The following is a 14653-nucleotide window of genomic DNA, read 5'->3' as shown; positions in this document are numbered from 1 at the left end:
GATCCATTTCAAATTCAGTGAAAAATGTGCTGATTGTGGTGACAAGTTAAAACAGTTAGTTTGCTGGGATGTTTTTTTGTTATTTATTCTTTTGTAGCACTGAATTTTTATGCCCATTTCTGGCTAGAGTAAAGATGGGGTGCAGGAGCAAACAGATCATCTCAGCTGGAGTGCAGCATTTCACCTGCGATGATCCAGAAGCCCTGGTGCCCCAAGAGGCTCCTGGTCTTTAAACCCCCACCTCCAAACCTTCCTGATGGTCCATGGCCTGCTGGTCTCTAACCAACCCCCCCTCCCCTCCAACCATAAAGATTTCCCTAAAGACCCATGGGTTCCCACCCCAGGGGCCCAAGTGGACCTCCCCGATAACCCTCCTGTAACCCCCCAAGTGCATCTTCAAAGCCAAGAAGAAGGAGCAATGCACACTTGCTCCTGCCTCCACAATACCATCTTGGAAAATGCCTGACTCTACAAAATGCTTCAGGATGCACCACGCAGGGTCAGTTGACCAAATAAGGAAATCATTGCCTTATCTGGCAGACACTGTTGCTGCATTGCTGCAGCTTTGTAAAGAAGAAATCTCTAGCCCAGCCCCCAAGTTCCCCCTTGATAGGCAAGTCACATTAGCCACTTTATTTCACCAATTGCACCTACCAGCGGTTTCCACGGTGGCTATGTGTGGGAGCAGGAGTAATCCAGCTGTAATTTCTGCATCTTTGGCTTTAGTGTCATATAAGAACATTGAAACATAAGAATAGCCAGGGCCGGTCTTAGGCAGGGGCGACAGGGGCTGTCGCACAGGGCCCCACACTCCTAGGGGTCCTGCATCTCTGGCACATCTGTCCTCCTGTCTCGGAACAACTCCCTGCTCTGTACCCTAATGCGCATCCACATTGCAGTGCAGAGCATCAGGCTGTGGCAACGATTTTCATATCCCATCAGCTGGCGAGCCCAGAGCCTCCTTGCTCTTGTGTCCCGCCCTCTTTTGATGTCTCTTCCTGCTTCTGTAAGGGCAGGATGCTGCAGCAAGGAGGCTCTGGGCTCGTCAGCTGACGGGATATAAAAGTCGCTGCTGCCGCTGTCTGCCACTCTCTACTGAAATGTGGTGGATGCACATCAAGGTACGGGGTGGGGTTCCAAGAGTTCTAAACCTCCTTTTAAACTCTGATAAATTATGGCTTATGGTGGTGGGCACAGACGGGGGGAGCACAGAGGGGTGGGTAGGGGTTCCCACTGAACTGGTCTGCACAGGGCCCCGCAATTGCTAAGACCGGCCCTGAGAACAGCCTTACTGGGTCAGACCAATGGTCCATCTAGCCCAGCATCCTGCTTCCAACAGTGGCCAATCTAGGTCACAAGTACCTGGAGAAACCCAATTAATAGCAACATTCCATGCTACCAATCCAGGGGCAAGCAGTGGATTCCCCCATGTCCATCTCAATAACAGATTATGGACTTTTCTTCCAGGAACTTGTCCAAACCTTTTTTAAACCCAGATACGCTAACCGCTGTTAGCATATCCTCCAGCAGCGAGTATCCACAGCTTAACTATTCTTTGAGAGAAAAAATATTTCCTCCTATTTGTTTTAAAAGTATTTCCATGTAATTTCATTGAGTGTCTCCTGGTCTTTGTACTTTTTGAAAGAATGAAAAATCAATTCACTTCTACTCATTCTACACCACTCAGGATTTTATGGATCTCAATCATATTCCCCCTCAGCCGTCTCTTTTCCAAGCTGAAGAGCCCTAACTTCTTTAGCCTTTCCACATAGGTGCCCACGTGTCTTTTAAAATAGTGTACAAACAGGCAACTAGTTGGACAGAATATTTCTGATATTATTGTAAGCTCCTTTTTACTTTTGTCCAGGTAACAGCTATTAAAATCCTGCTGACTGTTGCTGAGACTGACCCAGTGTTTATGTGAGTGAGGAACACCACTGGGCTGCTGCATGAAAGTCTTCAGCACACAAAGCTTTGGTGTGATTTTTTTTTTTTAAATCCCCTTAAGCAGAAAGACCCCAAGGCTATATACACCATGCACAACTCGTCCAGTGATATTTCAGAAAGTGCTTAGAAAAAGCCAATAGTGAAACAAAAATGAAACAGACTTCAAAAGTATGCAATAACAAAAGAAAACCTCATTTGTGGCTTGAGATGCAAAAAAAAAAGGCATGGCACAGAGGGACAAAAAACAAACCAGAGCTGAAAATGCCAAATCTCCCCTTCCTATGAAAAGAATCATGTTCATTTGGATTCCTCACTATGGCTTATTATGAGGGCACAATCCTTGTAAGTCAAATTACATTACTAGTGGCCGAAACAACTGTTCACTGAAGAATAAGGAAAGAAAATTGGCAATCCATCAGTGGCGTAGGAAGGGGGGGCGGTGGGGCGGTCCGCCCCGGGTGCACGGCCGCTGGGGGGGGTGTTGGCTCCGCTGGTTCCCTGCTCCCTCGGCAGAGAGAGCAGAGAACCAGCGGAGCCGACGCAGCTCCCATCGACGTGCACTCGGGGGCGGATCGGCCCTCTCGCTCGCCCCTCGCTTCCTAATACAAATAAGAATGCGCTCCGGGGGGGGAGGGTGCGCTCCGGAGGGGGGAGGGTGAGCGCCGTGCTCGCAGCGGCGACCCACCCCGGGTGTCAGCCGCCCTCGCTACGGCACTGAATCCAATATCCTTCTAATTCCGAGTAAAATGCTGGTCTTGGAATCAACAGTCTGTAAATGGATGAAGGATACTTAAAGCTGAGCTCTTCTTTTTGATAATATAGTTTGCTGTAAAAATGAGAGAGTCTATTTCTCAAGCGCAAAGGAATACAAAAATTGATTGTGAATTTTCTTCTGTCCTACTTAACTACTGAAGTCTATCTAATCTTATACAGGTAAGTACAGTGATCAGGCAGTTCTGGGACCTGGGCTCCATTTTCTGCAATTTCATTCCGCATTTAAGTTCACTTTCTAGTTCTGTGGCTTGTTGACCCAAATACTTAAAAGACAGACATCCAAGCCTTTGAATGCTTTAGAATGTGAAAAAAAAAGAAGAAAAAAACTGTATTAGAGTGGCCCAGATTACAGTACAGGGGAATATGTAGAGGGGCATTTTTGATATGATGTCTAAGTTCGACTTTGGACGTTTTGCAAAATACACTTAGTGAGTTGTGTGTGTAAATTCTAATTATTGCCAATTAGTGCTCATTATTGCTTGTTAAGTGCTGTTAACAATGCTGATTGGCTTGTTAAGCCAATTAAGTTACCTGCATTTTTATAGACTACACTTGGAGTTTGGCAGGCTATATAAAATCCGGAGGACAATTTTTTGGGGTGTGGCATTACATGGATGAAAATAAAGTCTGGTATGTTTCCTTCAACACACTACAAAAAATTGGTGCTTAGATAAATCAAAGAAAATCATTTTTCTAATGCATGTAATGAATTTTCATTACATATCTAGAATGGAATACGGTAAGACTGGAAAGTGTGAGCCTGACATGAAGATGCCCATTTTGTACTCACTGAGTTCAGCGATGCTTCCTACACGTGTTGCGAGCAATGACTGTTCAATGGTCCTTAATTCTGATTGGCTAAACATCTGCACTTCCCCTGGCTTATTGGACCGTGGCTGTTCTCTGTGAAGGTTCAGACTGTCAGGCAGGCAGAGGACCCCTGGAAGCAATAAAAGAAAAAACATGCAAACATTAGAATTTTAAGGCTTCTAGAAGCATCATGCTACTTCACGGTGGATTGGATGACCTTATGAATGTTTCTCGATACGCTAGTTAAAAATGTACAGAACGTAAGAGCTCCAGAATACTTGATACTTTTCAAACTGACTCAGGATAACCTGAAATATTACATAATATGCTTGATTGACCTCTTTGTTCTTTGCATGAATATTGTATGCACACCAGAACTGTTTTAAGTGCGCAAATCAATTGTAGCCCATTAATTCATAAATACATTCACGTACAAGCAATCTGAATGCACTGTAGATTTTTAGACACCTAAACAAACTGAATGCAAGTTCATGAATTTAAAACCTATCCTCTGTCTTGCATACCTAACTTGCATTAGGTAGAACCAGGGTTCTCAACCTAGGCCTTGAGACACAACCAGCCAGTTCAGTTTTCAGAATATCCACAATGATGGTGAGGGGAAATCTTGCCTCACCAATCTATTACATTTCCTTGAAGGGGTGAACAAACATGTAGATAAAGGTGAGCCGGTTGATATTGTGTATCTGGATTTTCAGAAGGCATTTGACAAAGTACCTTATGAAAGACTCCAGAGGAAATTGGAGAGTCATGGGATAGGAGGTAGTGTCCTATTGTGGATTAAAAACTGGTTAAAAGATAGAAAACAGAGAGTAGGGTTAAATAGTATTCTCAATGGAGAAGGGTAGGTAGTGGGGTTCCCTGGGGGTTTGTGCTGGGACTGCTGCTTTTTAAAACATAATTGACCTAGAGATGGGGGTAACCAGTGAGGTAATTAATTTTGCTGACGACACAAAGTTATACAAAGTAGTTAAATCGTGAGAGGATTGTGAAAAATTACAAGAGGACCTTACGAGACTGGGTGTCTAAATGGCAGATGACGTTTAATGTGAGCAAGTGCAAAGTGATGCATGTGGGAAAGAGGAACCTGAATTATAGCTACGTCATGCAAGGGATCTAGGTGTCGTCATTGATGATACGTTGAAACCTTCTGTTCAGTGTGCTGCTGCAGCAAAGAAAGCAAATAGAATGTTAGGTATTATTAGGGAAGGAATGGAAAACAAAAATGAGGACGTTATAATGCCTTTGTATTGCTCCATGGTACGACCGCACCTCGAATATTGTGTTCAGTTCTGATCGCCACATCTCAAAAAAGATATAGTGGAATTAGAAAAGGTGCAGAGAAGGGCGACAAAAATGATAAAGGGGATGGGACGACTTCCCTAGAAGGAAAGGCTAAAGCGGCTAGGGCTCTTCAACTTGGAGAAAAGATGGCTGAGGGCAGATATGATAGAGGTCTATAAAATAATGAGTGGAGTGGAACAGGTAGACGTGAAGCAAAAATACTAGAACCAGGGGGCATGCGATGAAGCTACAAAGTAGTAAATTTAAAATGAGTCTGAGAAATTTTTTCTTCACTCAATGTGTAATTAAACTCTGGAATTCGTTGCCAGAAAATGTGGTAAAGGCAGTTAACTTAGCAGAGTTTAAAAAAGGTTTGGACAGCTTAGTAAAGGAAAAGTCCATAGACCATTATTAAATTGGACTGGAATAAGCAGCATAAAATGTTTTGTACTTTTTGGGGGGATCTTTCCATGTATTTGTGACCTGGATTAGCCACTGTTGGAAACAGGATGCTGGACTTGATAGACCTTTTGTCCCAGTATGGCACTACTTATGTACTTATGAATATGCATGCATGAATTATGGAAGCCCTGTAATTAAGTCCATGATCAGCAGCATATTTGCTTTGGCCAGAGTCGTGAAAAGGATTTTGATTCTTGCCCAGTCTGTCGCATGATACCTTGGCAAAATCACTAACAGCTTCTGACTGGTAAATATCTTACCCTCTCACGGCAGCCGTGACCCAAAAAGTTGTCAGTGCTATCTTAGCATGAGTAAAGATGTGGCTTTGAGGAAACAGACAAACATCGGCCCACAAGAAGTATCTATTTGAAGTCAACATGGCATACATTCCAATTCACTGCTAATCCTTGGACATGTATGGAACTCTCAAACAGACTCACTGCTTTGCACGCTCAGATCTAGAAGCTTAGGTAGACGACTGGAATTTCAAATTTGACCAGAAACTAGTTACAATTAATCAAATCCAGACTTACAGTTAATCAAACCACTATGTCAGCCATTACCTAACAGCCCACCTCTTTAACATTGCTTTTGACTCGTAACCACTTGTAACCACTCGCCTCCACCTACCCTCCTCTCCTCCTTCCTGTACACATTAATTGATTTGATTTGCTTACTTTATTTTTTGTCTATTAGATTGTAAGCTCTTTGAGCAGGGACTGTCTTTCTTCTATGCTTGTGCAGCGCTGCGTACGCCTTGTAGCGCTACAGAAATGCTAAATAGTAGTAGTAGTAGTAATATCGAGTTATAAATAAACCGCACAGCCACACTTACAGTAAACACACACTCCATGATACTTGTATCAAATAATATGAAATAAATATCTCAAATTGGCATGCTCCATTAACAGAAGCTATACATAGTAACATAGTAAATGACAGCTGATAAAGACCTGTACGGTCCAGCCAGTCTGCCCAACAAGATAAACTCATTTTACAAGGTATGTGATAATTCATGTGTGTACCCGAGTTTGATTTGCCCTTGCCAGTGGCGTACCGAGGGTGGGGCGGTGGTCTGCCCCGGATGCACGCTGTAGGAGGGGTGCAGGGAGCAGTCATGTGGTTGTTGGCTCCGCTGGTTCCCTGCTCCTTCTGCTGTTACTTCCTGTTCCAGGGCCTTAAACTATGCACCTCCATTTACACCAACGAAAACGTGGCATAAATCCCCACATGTAGATTTACGTGCACTGGTCCATATTTGATAACTACGCACATAAATCTGGGAACACTCACAGAACGCCCTTTCCCTGCCCATAACCATGCCCCTTTTGAACTACGCACATTAGAATTTAGGCGCAGTTCATTACAGAATACACTTAGCGAGTTGTGTGCGTAAATTTTAATTATTGCCAATTAGTGCCCATTATAGCTTGTAAAGTGCTGTTATCAACACTGATTAGCTTGTTAAGCCAATTTAGTTACGCGCTTTGTTATAGAATACGCCTGAGTTCGGCGCGGATCTCTAGGCGTGCTATATAGAATCCGGCAGTGAGCGCCTAAATCCCAGAGCGTGCAGCCCAAGGGTGCCAGGATTTACACCGGGTTTCATCAGGCGTAAGTTTGGCGCTCAGAGTTGGGTGCGGGAATCGATGCTAAGCGTTCTTTTCCAGTGCCATTTATACAATCCCACCTATGTGCGGCTTTCACCCAGTTTTTACTCCAAACTTAAATCTGAGCCATCGTTTTTACATAGCACTGAAATGCACAGTTCTGTACTTGGCTGGGCTGAATACGCTTCCTACAATATGCAGAGGATATATGTGGTTAAAGAAAAGAATGGGACGTGTTTGCTTTGTAGTGTAAGTAAATAAATAAAGTTTGTCTTCTTGGGATGATTTTATAACCCGGCTTAAAAGGACAGAAGCCGCAAATGAACTCCGATACCCAGAACAGTGTTTTGCAAGGCTGAAATTCTCTGTCCCACTCCCATCTTCTTTTCCCTCTACTACACATCCCACCGCTTTTGGCACAGGATCAGACACAGAAAGCAGCTCTGTGCCGTTTCTCAGAAGATGCTAAGGGAAGACACCATATTGAGTTCAACTATTTTCAAAGTCAGCACTAACAGGAATAACGTATTTGAAAGCTAACGGAACATTTCAAAAGCAACAAGAAATCAGCTTTTAAAACTTAAAAGATACAAAAGACAGCGGTATTAAATTCGGCAACAAATAAGCCCATTTCTAGCATGTCACCAAAAAGGGGTTTTAATTTTTCATTTTTGCAGCTCCTACACTCATTTTTCCGTTTGCATGTGAGACATGTAAAAAATATTAAAGGGACAACACTTTCTGCCAGTAGCGTAGCCAGACCTCAGCTATCGGGTGGGCCAAGGCGTGAACCGGGTGGGCATGACCCACATTTCCTCTCTGCCTGCTACTCCCCCTCATCTGTGCCCGCCTTCACCCCCGCAGCATAAAAAATAAATACTTTGGTTTGCGGTGATTCCCGGGCCCCGTCAGCTGAAAAATCCGAAGCAGTCTCATCCTGACGGCTGTTAGCAGCTCATTTGCGGCCGCCGACACCAGCACTGCCCTACTCCAGGCTCCCACTCCACTTCAGGGGGTGCCAATTGAACTGAGAATGTGCTGGGGTGGCGGGGGGGGGGGGGGGGGGGAGTGGCAGTGTCGGCAGCTGAAAATGTTCTGCTGATTGCTCCGGGGATGAGACTGACAGGGGAGGAAACTCTAGAAAGGACTCATCAGCTGGCAGGGCCTGGGGGATCTCTGCCAGCTACATTATTTATTTCGATTTTGCTCACACCTTTTTCAGTAGTAGCTGAAGGTGAGTTACATTCTGGTACATTGGATATTTCTCTGTCCCAGGAGGGCTCACAATCTAGGTTTCTACATGACTTGCCCAAGATCACAAGGAGCAGCAGTGGGATTTGAACTGGCCACCTCTGGATTGCAAAACTGGTGCTCTAACCACTAGGCCACTCCTCCACTATAGCAACATTCCATGTAGAATCTGAAATAGCAGCAACATTCCATGTAGAATCTCAACTATTTATTTAGATTTTTCTCACACCTTTTTCAGTAGTAGCTCAAGGTGAGTTACATTCAGGTACAATGGATATTTCTCTGTCCCAGGAGGGCTCACAATCTAGGTTTGTACCTGAGGCAATGGAGAGTTAAGTGACTTGCCCAAGACCACAAGGAGCAGCAGTGGGATTTGAACAGGCCACCTCTGGATTGCAAGACCAGTGCTCTAACCACTAGGCCACTCCTCCACAAATTAATTGTGTGCGCTGCCATTGGGTGAGCCCAAAGCAAAGCTAGATGGGTCTGTGCCTACTCGGGCCCACCCATGGCTGCACCACTGCTTTCTGACTCCTATTTAGGAGGCTCAGAGCACTTCCACATTAACTCCATGTTGGCCAGTTAGCAAGCGCTAACGTGAACATGTTAGCTGGATAATGCCAGGGAGACTGGAGTGAGCAGAGAGACCAGGGCTGTGAACATGGATTGAGAAAGAAAAAATGTATAGTGTGTGTCTGTGTAAAATGCAGCTGTTAGAAGATGGAAATAGCACATTAGATACAGTTGACATAGGATTTTAAGATCTTTTTAAACTGAGAGAAGAGGACATTTCTCTGACCCCTGAGGAAGGCCTGCTGGCCGAAACACGGACCGTGTAGGGTCCTATTAAACTTTTCTGGCGCTCTAACTCCCTTGTTTTTTGGTCTGTTTTGGGTTGTCTTCCTCCTTTTTTTGTGTTTTGTTTTGTCTTCACGGGAGATTTGGACTTCTCTTTTTGTAAGCTGGATAACGCTTCCATGCCCATTCCCCACCCATGACGCACCCCATCCCCCTGGAAAAAAAATGTGACAACAAAAATAGCGCCCAATTAGCATACACCAACAGACAAATTACTGCAAAACACTTTAATTCAATATATAGCACTCAAAATTGTGTGTGCAACTTAATTGCTTAACAAGCCAATTAGTGATTATAATTGAGCGTTAACAATCAATCATTGGCCCTAATTGACAATAATTGGAATTTACACATGCATCTTCCGGGAGTTCATGTTTTCTTTTTACCTTTTTATTTTCATTTTTCCATTTTTTATATTTTTCCACCACTTTACTATGAATTTGATTTTCAATGTTTTCAATATGTTTTATTGTTTTACTTTATTTTATTCTTCATATATTTTTCTGCTTATTAATACCGGTTCTCCCTCACTATATGGTGTTTATTCCATATCTTTAAAGAACAATTTAACCATAGTGTTTATCACATGACATCAGTTTTGTTTTTTACGTTATGTTATTTATTTTTTTTACATATCAACACTGGTTCCCCCTCACCTTTACTTTCATACTTTAACATATATGTAACACATTTCCCACTTACCAAGTAATTTATATGTTGACCATATGATGTTTTCGGTTTTAAATTCATTTATATTCAATTATAATTTTATAAAATGTTTTTTAATTGTTGATTTTATTCAACGCTTTCTTATTTTTCTTCCATCACATTTGCTCTTGACTATACTACTAGCCTATGAGTATTACATTTTTTACATACTATGACTAGATTTATGTGTTCCAGGGTTCTTCCTTTTTGTGATTTGGCAATATGTTCCTTTCTTTTGTTTAGATATTATTACCTGTTATTTCTTCTTTATTTATTTATGTATCCATTCACTGTGATATTTATCAGAAGGTCAGTTCTGTTACTATTTATCATTATTTATGTAAATTTCTATTTTTATTACGTTTTCGTCCTCACGTTGATTTGTGTTTATTTTTACATGCTATCTAAGTTCAGTTGCTCATATTTTATCATTGTCTATTCCATTTTTATATTAGCATTGCTATTGTTATTATTATTATTATATTTATTATTTTTATGTTTTTTGTTTTTATATGAATTGAAGGATTTCTTGTTTTTAACCTTGCTATCTATGTAATTAATTTGTATATACTATCTGACCCCTGAGGCGGACGGCAGATCTGTCAAAGCACGATCCCGTGTTGGGTCATATACATATTTGGTGCTACAAAAAGTTACTTCAACCAACAACTGGCTGACGAGATTCATTGGTCCACCCCTACTCCTTGGCTTTGACTGTTGATATATGTGGGGGTTTCTTTTCCCTGACCTGTTGGTAACTGTTCTGATAGACTTGCTTATAGGTCACATCCCCAACTGTGGTCTTTTAAATTGGTTATAAAGGGATCGATATTCAAAGCAATTTAACTAGCCAGAAACATCTCCTGGCTAGTTAAATTGTTTGTTCATGGTTAACCGGTCATATTCAGCAGCAATTAGCTTGTTAGTGCTGCCGAAAATGTCCAGTTGGTGCCCGACTCAAAACCAGCTATTTTGGGGACATTCCAGGGATGAAGTCAGCATTTGGCTGGTAAGTGCCGATATTCAGCTCTTAACTGGCCATAGTAGCTACATAAATAGGATTGCAAAAAAAGTCAGTCCTATCTTTACGCAGTATTTATTATTTTTATTTATTTGTTACATTTGTATCCCACATTTTCCCACCTATTTGTAGGCTCAATGCGGCTTACATAGTACTGGAGATGCATTTGCAGACTCCAGTGTAAACAAATACAAAGTGATGTTGAAATAAGATAAAGTTCATGTGGTATAGCCACATAAGGGAATGGTACAACGGAAGAGTTGTGTTATGTTCATTACGTATTTTGGTTTTATTGTGTTGCAGAGATCAGGCATTTATGGTGGATTGTTAGGGTAAGCCTTTTTAAACAGATAGGTTTTTAGTGTTCTCCTGAAGTGTAGGTGGTCGTACGTAGTTTTCAAGGCTTTTGGTAATGCGTTCCACAATTGTGTGCTTATGTAGGGAAAAACTGGACGCGTAAGTTGATTTGTATTTGAGTTCTTTGCAACTTGGGTAATACAGGTTTAGGTACGTTCGTGTTGATTCGGATGTGTTTCTAGTTGGTAGGTCGATCAAGTCTGTCATGTATCCCGGGGCTTCACTGTAGATAATTTTGTGAACCAGAGTGCAGATTTTGAAAGCAATGCATTCTTTGATTGGGAGCCAGTGTAGTTTTTCGCGGAGGGGTTTTGCGCTATCAAATTGGGTTTTTCCAAAGATAAGCTTAGCTGCCGTGTTCTGAGCGGTCTGAAGTTTCTTTAAGGTTTGTTCTTTACCTCCCGCATAAATTCCATTGCAGTAGTCTACATGGCTTAGTACCATTGATTGTATGCCATAGCCGGTTAAATGTTGAATATCGCAGTTGTGCTAAATATGCTGCCTGCTACAGTTGAATTGTAAACCTAACACACCCTCTGTCCTCTGAAGAAGCAGCAGGGAAGGGATGAGCACTGTCTGCAGCAGAGATCACTTTCATTTCTGTATCCCGTGCATGGCTTAGCAGCTGGAGTGCCTTCATGCTCCGCTGACCCTCTTATCTGTAGACCAGCTGACTGCTAAGCCTGGTATGAATACCAAACCTTAGCCTGATAAATTACACTTGCCCAAGATATACATCTTTGTTTAGCCTACCTCGTACATTATTTTTAAAGCTCATTCATCAGTTTCTCTGCAGCTATGTGCCTGAGCATTTATTTCTACACACAAAGTTTCCAACTTTTAGGACAAATAAATCATTTATAAAATCAGGCCCATGAGCCATAAACTCCCTACAAGAAATGCAGGCTTGTCCCAGTCTTTCTTCTTACAAAGTGGTACACTACACTTTGAGTAAAGTTACCTGCAGTGTTTTGCACACTCCTCACAAAAGAATCTTTAGCTCAGGGTGTCTGTAAATCTGTGACTCAGATCAATGAAAGTTAAACAGTACCCCCTGTGCATTTTCCATTTATGTGTAAGAGTGTGCAAAAAGCTACTTTTACTTCACACACAGTGGTGAAAAGGGGCCACTTCACCTTCTTCTGCTGCTGCCTATGGTTTATTGCTAAGAGACCTGGGTACAAGTTGGACTTGTTTGCACAATTTTGAAATACTGCAGCTTTTGACCAAAGGCGAACATCCTGCCAGTGGCGTTCCGAGGGGCGCTGATGCGCCCTGCCCCCCGGGTGCAGCGCCCCCCGTGCAGCGCGACTCCCCACCACCCTGGCGAAAGCCCCCCCCCCCCCGGGTGCACGCCGCTGGGGGGGGTGCCACGCGCTGGTCAGCGTTGTTCGTTTCCATGCTCCCTCTGCCCCGGAACAGGTTACTTCCTGTTCCGGGGCAGAGGGAGCATGGAAACGAACGACGCTGACCGGTGCGCAGCACCCCCCCAGTGGCGTGCACCCAGGGCGGACCGCCCCCACCGCCCCCCCCTTGGTATGCCACTGCATCCTGCCACTGTTAGAAGAGAAAAATATCTTGGGGGGGGGCGAGGGGAGAGGGAAAAACAACTCCCTTTTCGTTTAAAAAGGCATACCCTACCAATCCAACATAAATGCCTGATCTCTGCAACACAACAAAACTAAAGTACGTAATGGACATAACACAACTCTTCCGTTGTACGATTCCCTAATGTGGCTGTACCACATGAACTTTATCTTACCACAACATCACTTTGTATGTGTTCATACCGGAGTCTGCAAACGCCTCTCTGGTACTATGTAAGCCACATTGAGCCTACAAATAGGTGGGGAAATGTGGGATACAAATGTAACAAATAAATAAATAAAATATTAAAAAAGACAACAACAGCAAGCAAAACCTGTGGAAAAAAAAAAAACATCATAGAGACTTGCTTTCCTGCACTAAAGTTTCACTTGAAGATGTTTTTTTTTTCCTTGTGGATTTTTAGCCCTTCTATAACCTTCAAGAAATGAAATCCTTCAGCAATAGGAGTTACCAGATCAATATTGTGCCCGCAAACAGATCTGCGTGTTTTGTTTTGTTATTTAAAATGAGGGAGAGACTAAAAAAGTAAAGAAATGCTTTATTAATATTTATTATGTTGGTGAAAAATGTGTGCCATATTTCTTTCATTGACAAGTGAAAAAGGAGGAGCGGAGCTCACGTTAAATGTGAGCAACAAAACAAAACAGTGAGGTAGATCCAAGGAGGATATCAAAAGGTCTTTATTGGAAAACAACTAAACGACGACCCGACACGGCCGTGTTTCGGCACAAAAGGCCTGCCTCAGGGGTCTAGGTGAATCTTTGATGTTATGACAGGAGTGCTAAACTGCAAGATTGTTGTCAAGGTTTCTGAATGTAAAATCCTTGTAATATCCCCAATATTTTGCACTCTCGCCATTTGGACGGCCACTGCTTTCAGAGCTTCTATCCTATTGAGGATATAACAAGGATTTTACATTCAGAACCTTCACAACAATCTCGCAGTTTAGCACTCCTGTCATAACATCAAAGATTCACCTAGACCCCTGAGGCAGGCCATTTGTGCCGAAACACGGCCTTGCCGGGTTGTTGTTTAGCTGTTTTCCTATATTTCTTTCTTTACCATTTTTCCTCACTCCCTTGGACAATCTTTATCTGGTCCTACATTCTTCCCACAATAAACATTTCATGAAACATTTTTATAAAATTCCATGACTGTTACAAAGTTTCTAGCAGAATGAATAGAATGTGTATGGAAATGCTGTCCTTAGGACCTCTCTTCTGCCACTTGGAATTTGGGGACCCTGAGGCCCTCGGCCTTCAGAATAGTGTCAGACAAAGCAGTTATCAAAAGTCATGCAGGGCACAGGCGTCGCTAAGGGGTGGCAAGTACCACCCCAAACAAATGGCTTGCCACCCCTTTGTCACCCTGGTTTTGGTAGGCATGATCAGCACTTTTTCACCCTCTTCCTCCTGACCCACGCAGTCCAGTATCACTCTTGTTCTTCCATCCTCCCCTTCGGTGGTCCTCCAACATTTCTGCGGGCTGACGGTAGCATCAATAAGGACAGCAAGCTGCCTCCGGCTGATCCTGGAAGCATTCTCTCTGCAGTGACCCACCTCCTCTGACACAACTTTCCGTGTCCATGTAGGTGGAACACAGCAGAGGAAATGCTTTTCATGACAGCCAGAGACAGTTTGCTCTCCTTACTGATGCTGCCAGTAGCCCACAGAAATGTTGGAGGACTGCCAAAGGGGTGGAGAGAATGACAAGAGTGATACCAGACTGTAAGGAGGGAGGAAAGAAGGAAGGGTAAAAGAGATGCCAGCCTGTATGCCAAGGAAGGGAGGGAGAGAGATGCCAGAAAGCAAGCAAGGGGGAGAGGGACAGATGGCAGACCAACGGGGTGGGGAGTGGCGGCAGCAGGGGCGGAGGGAACCCTTGTTTGCCCCAGGCCTGGCTTTGTCTCTCAGCGGCCCTGAAGTCGTGGTAATGTATTTCACAG

The 14653-nt window shown here is 43.2% G+C and overlaps 1 protein-coding gene across 1 annotated transcript in view; it reads right to left on the bottom strand.

Moving 5' to 3' along the window:
* BTBD11 (BTB domain containing 11) overlaps nt 1-14653 on the bottom strand; it is a 469159-nt gene that overhangs the window by 163958 nt on the left and 290548 nt on the right. Inside the window, exon 2 of the mRNA XM_030214435.1 lies at nt 3512-3661. Within this exon, the coding sequence (XP_030070295.1) occupies nt 3512-3661 (150 nt within the window). The remainder of the gene's footprint in view (nt 1-3511; nt 3662-14653) is intronic.

This window comes from Microcaecilia unicolor, chromosome 9 (genome assembly GCF_901765095.1).
Source record: "Microcaecilia unicolor chromosome 9, aMicUni1.1, whole genome shotgun sequence".
In the NCBI taxonomy this organism is placed as follows: Eukaryota; Metazoa; Chordata; class Amphibia; order Gymnophiona; family Siphonopidae; genus Microcaecilia; species Microcaecilia unicolor.
This window is presented reverse-complemented; position numbering and strand designations above follow the sequence as displayed.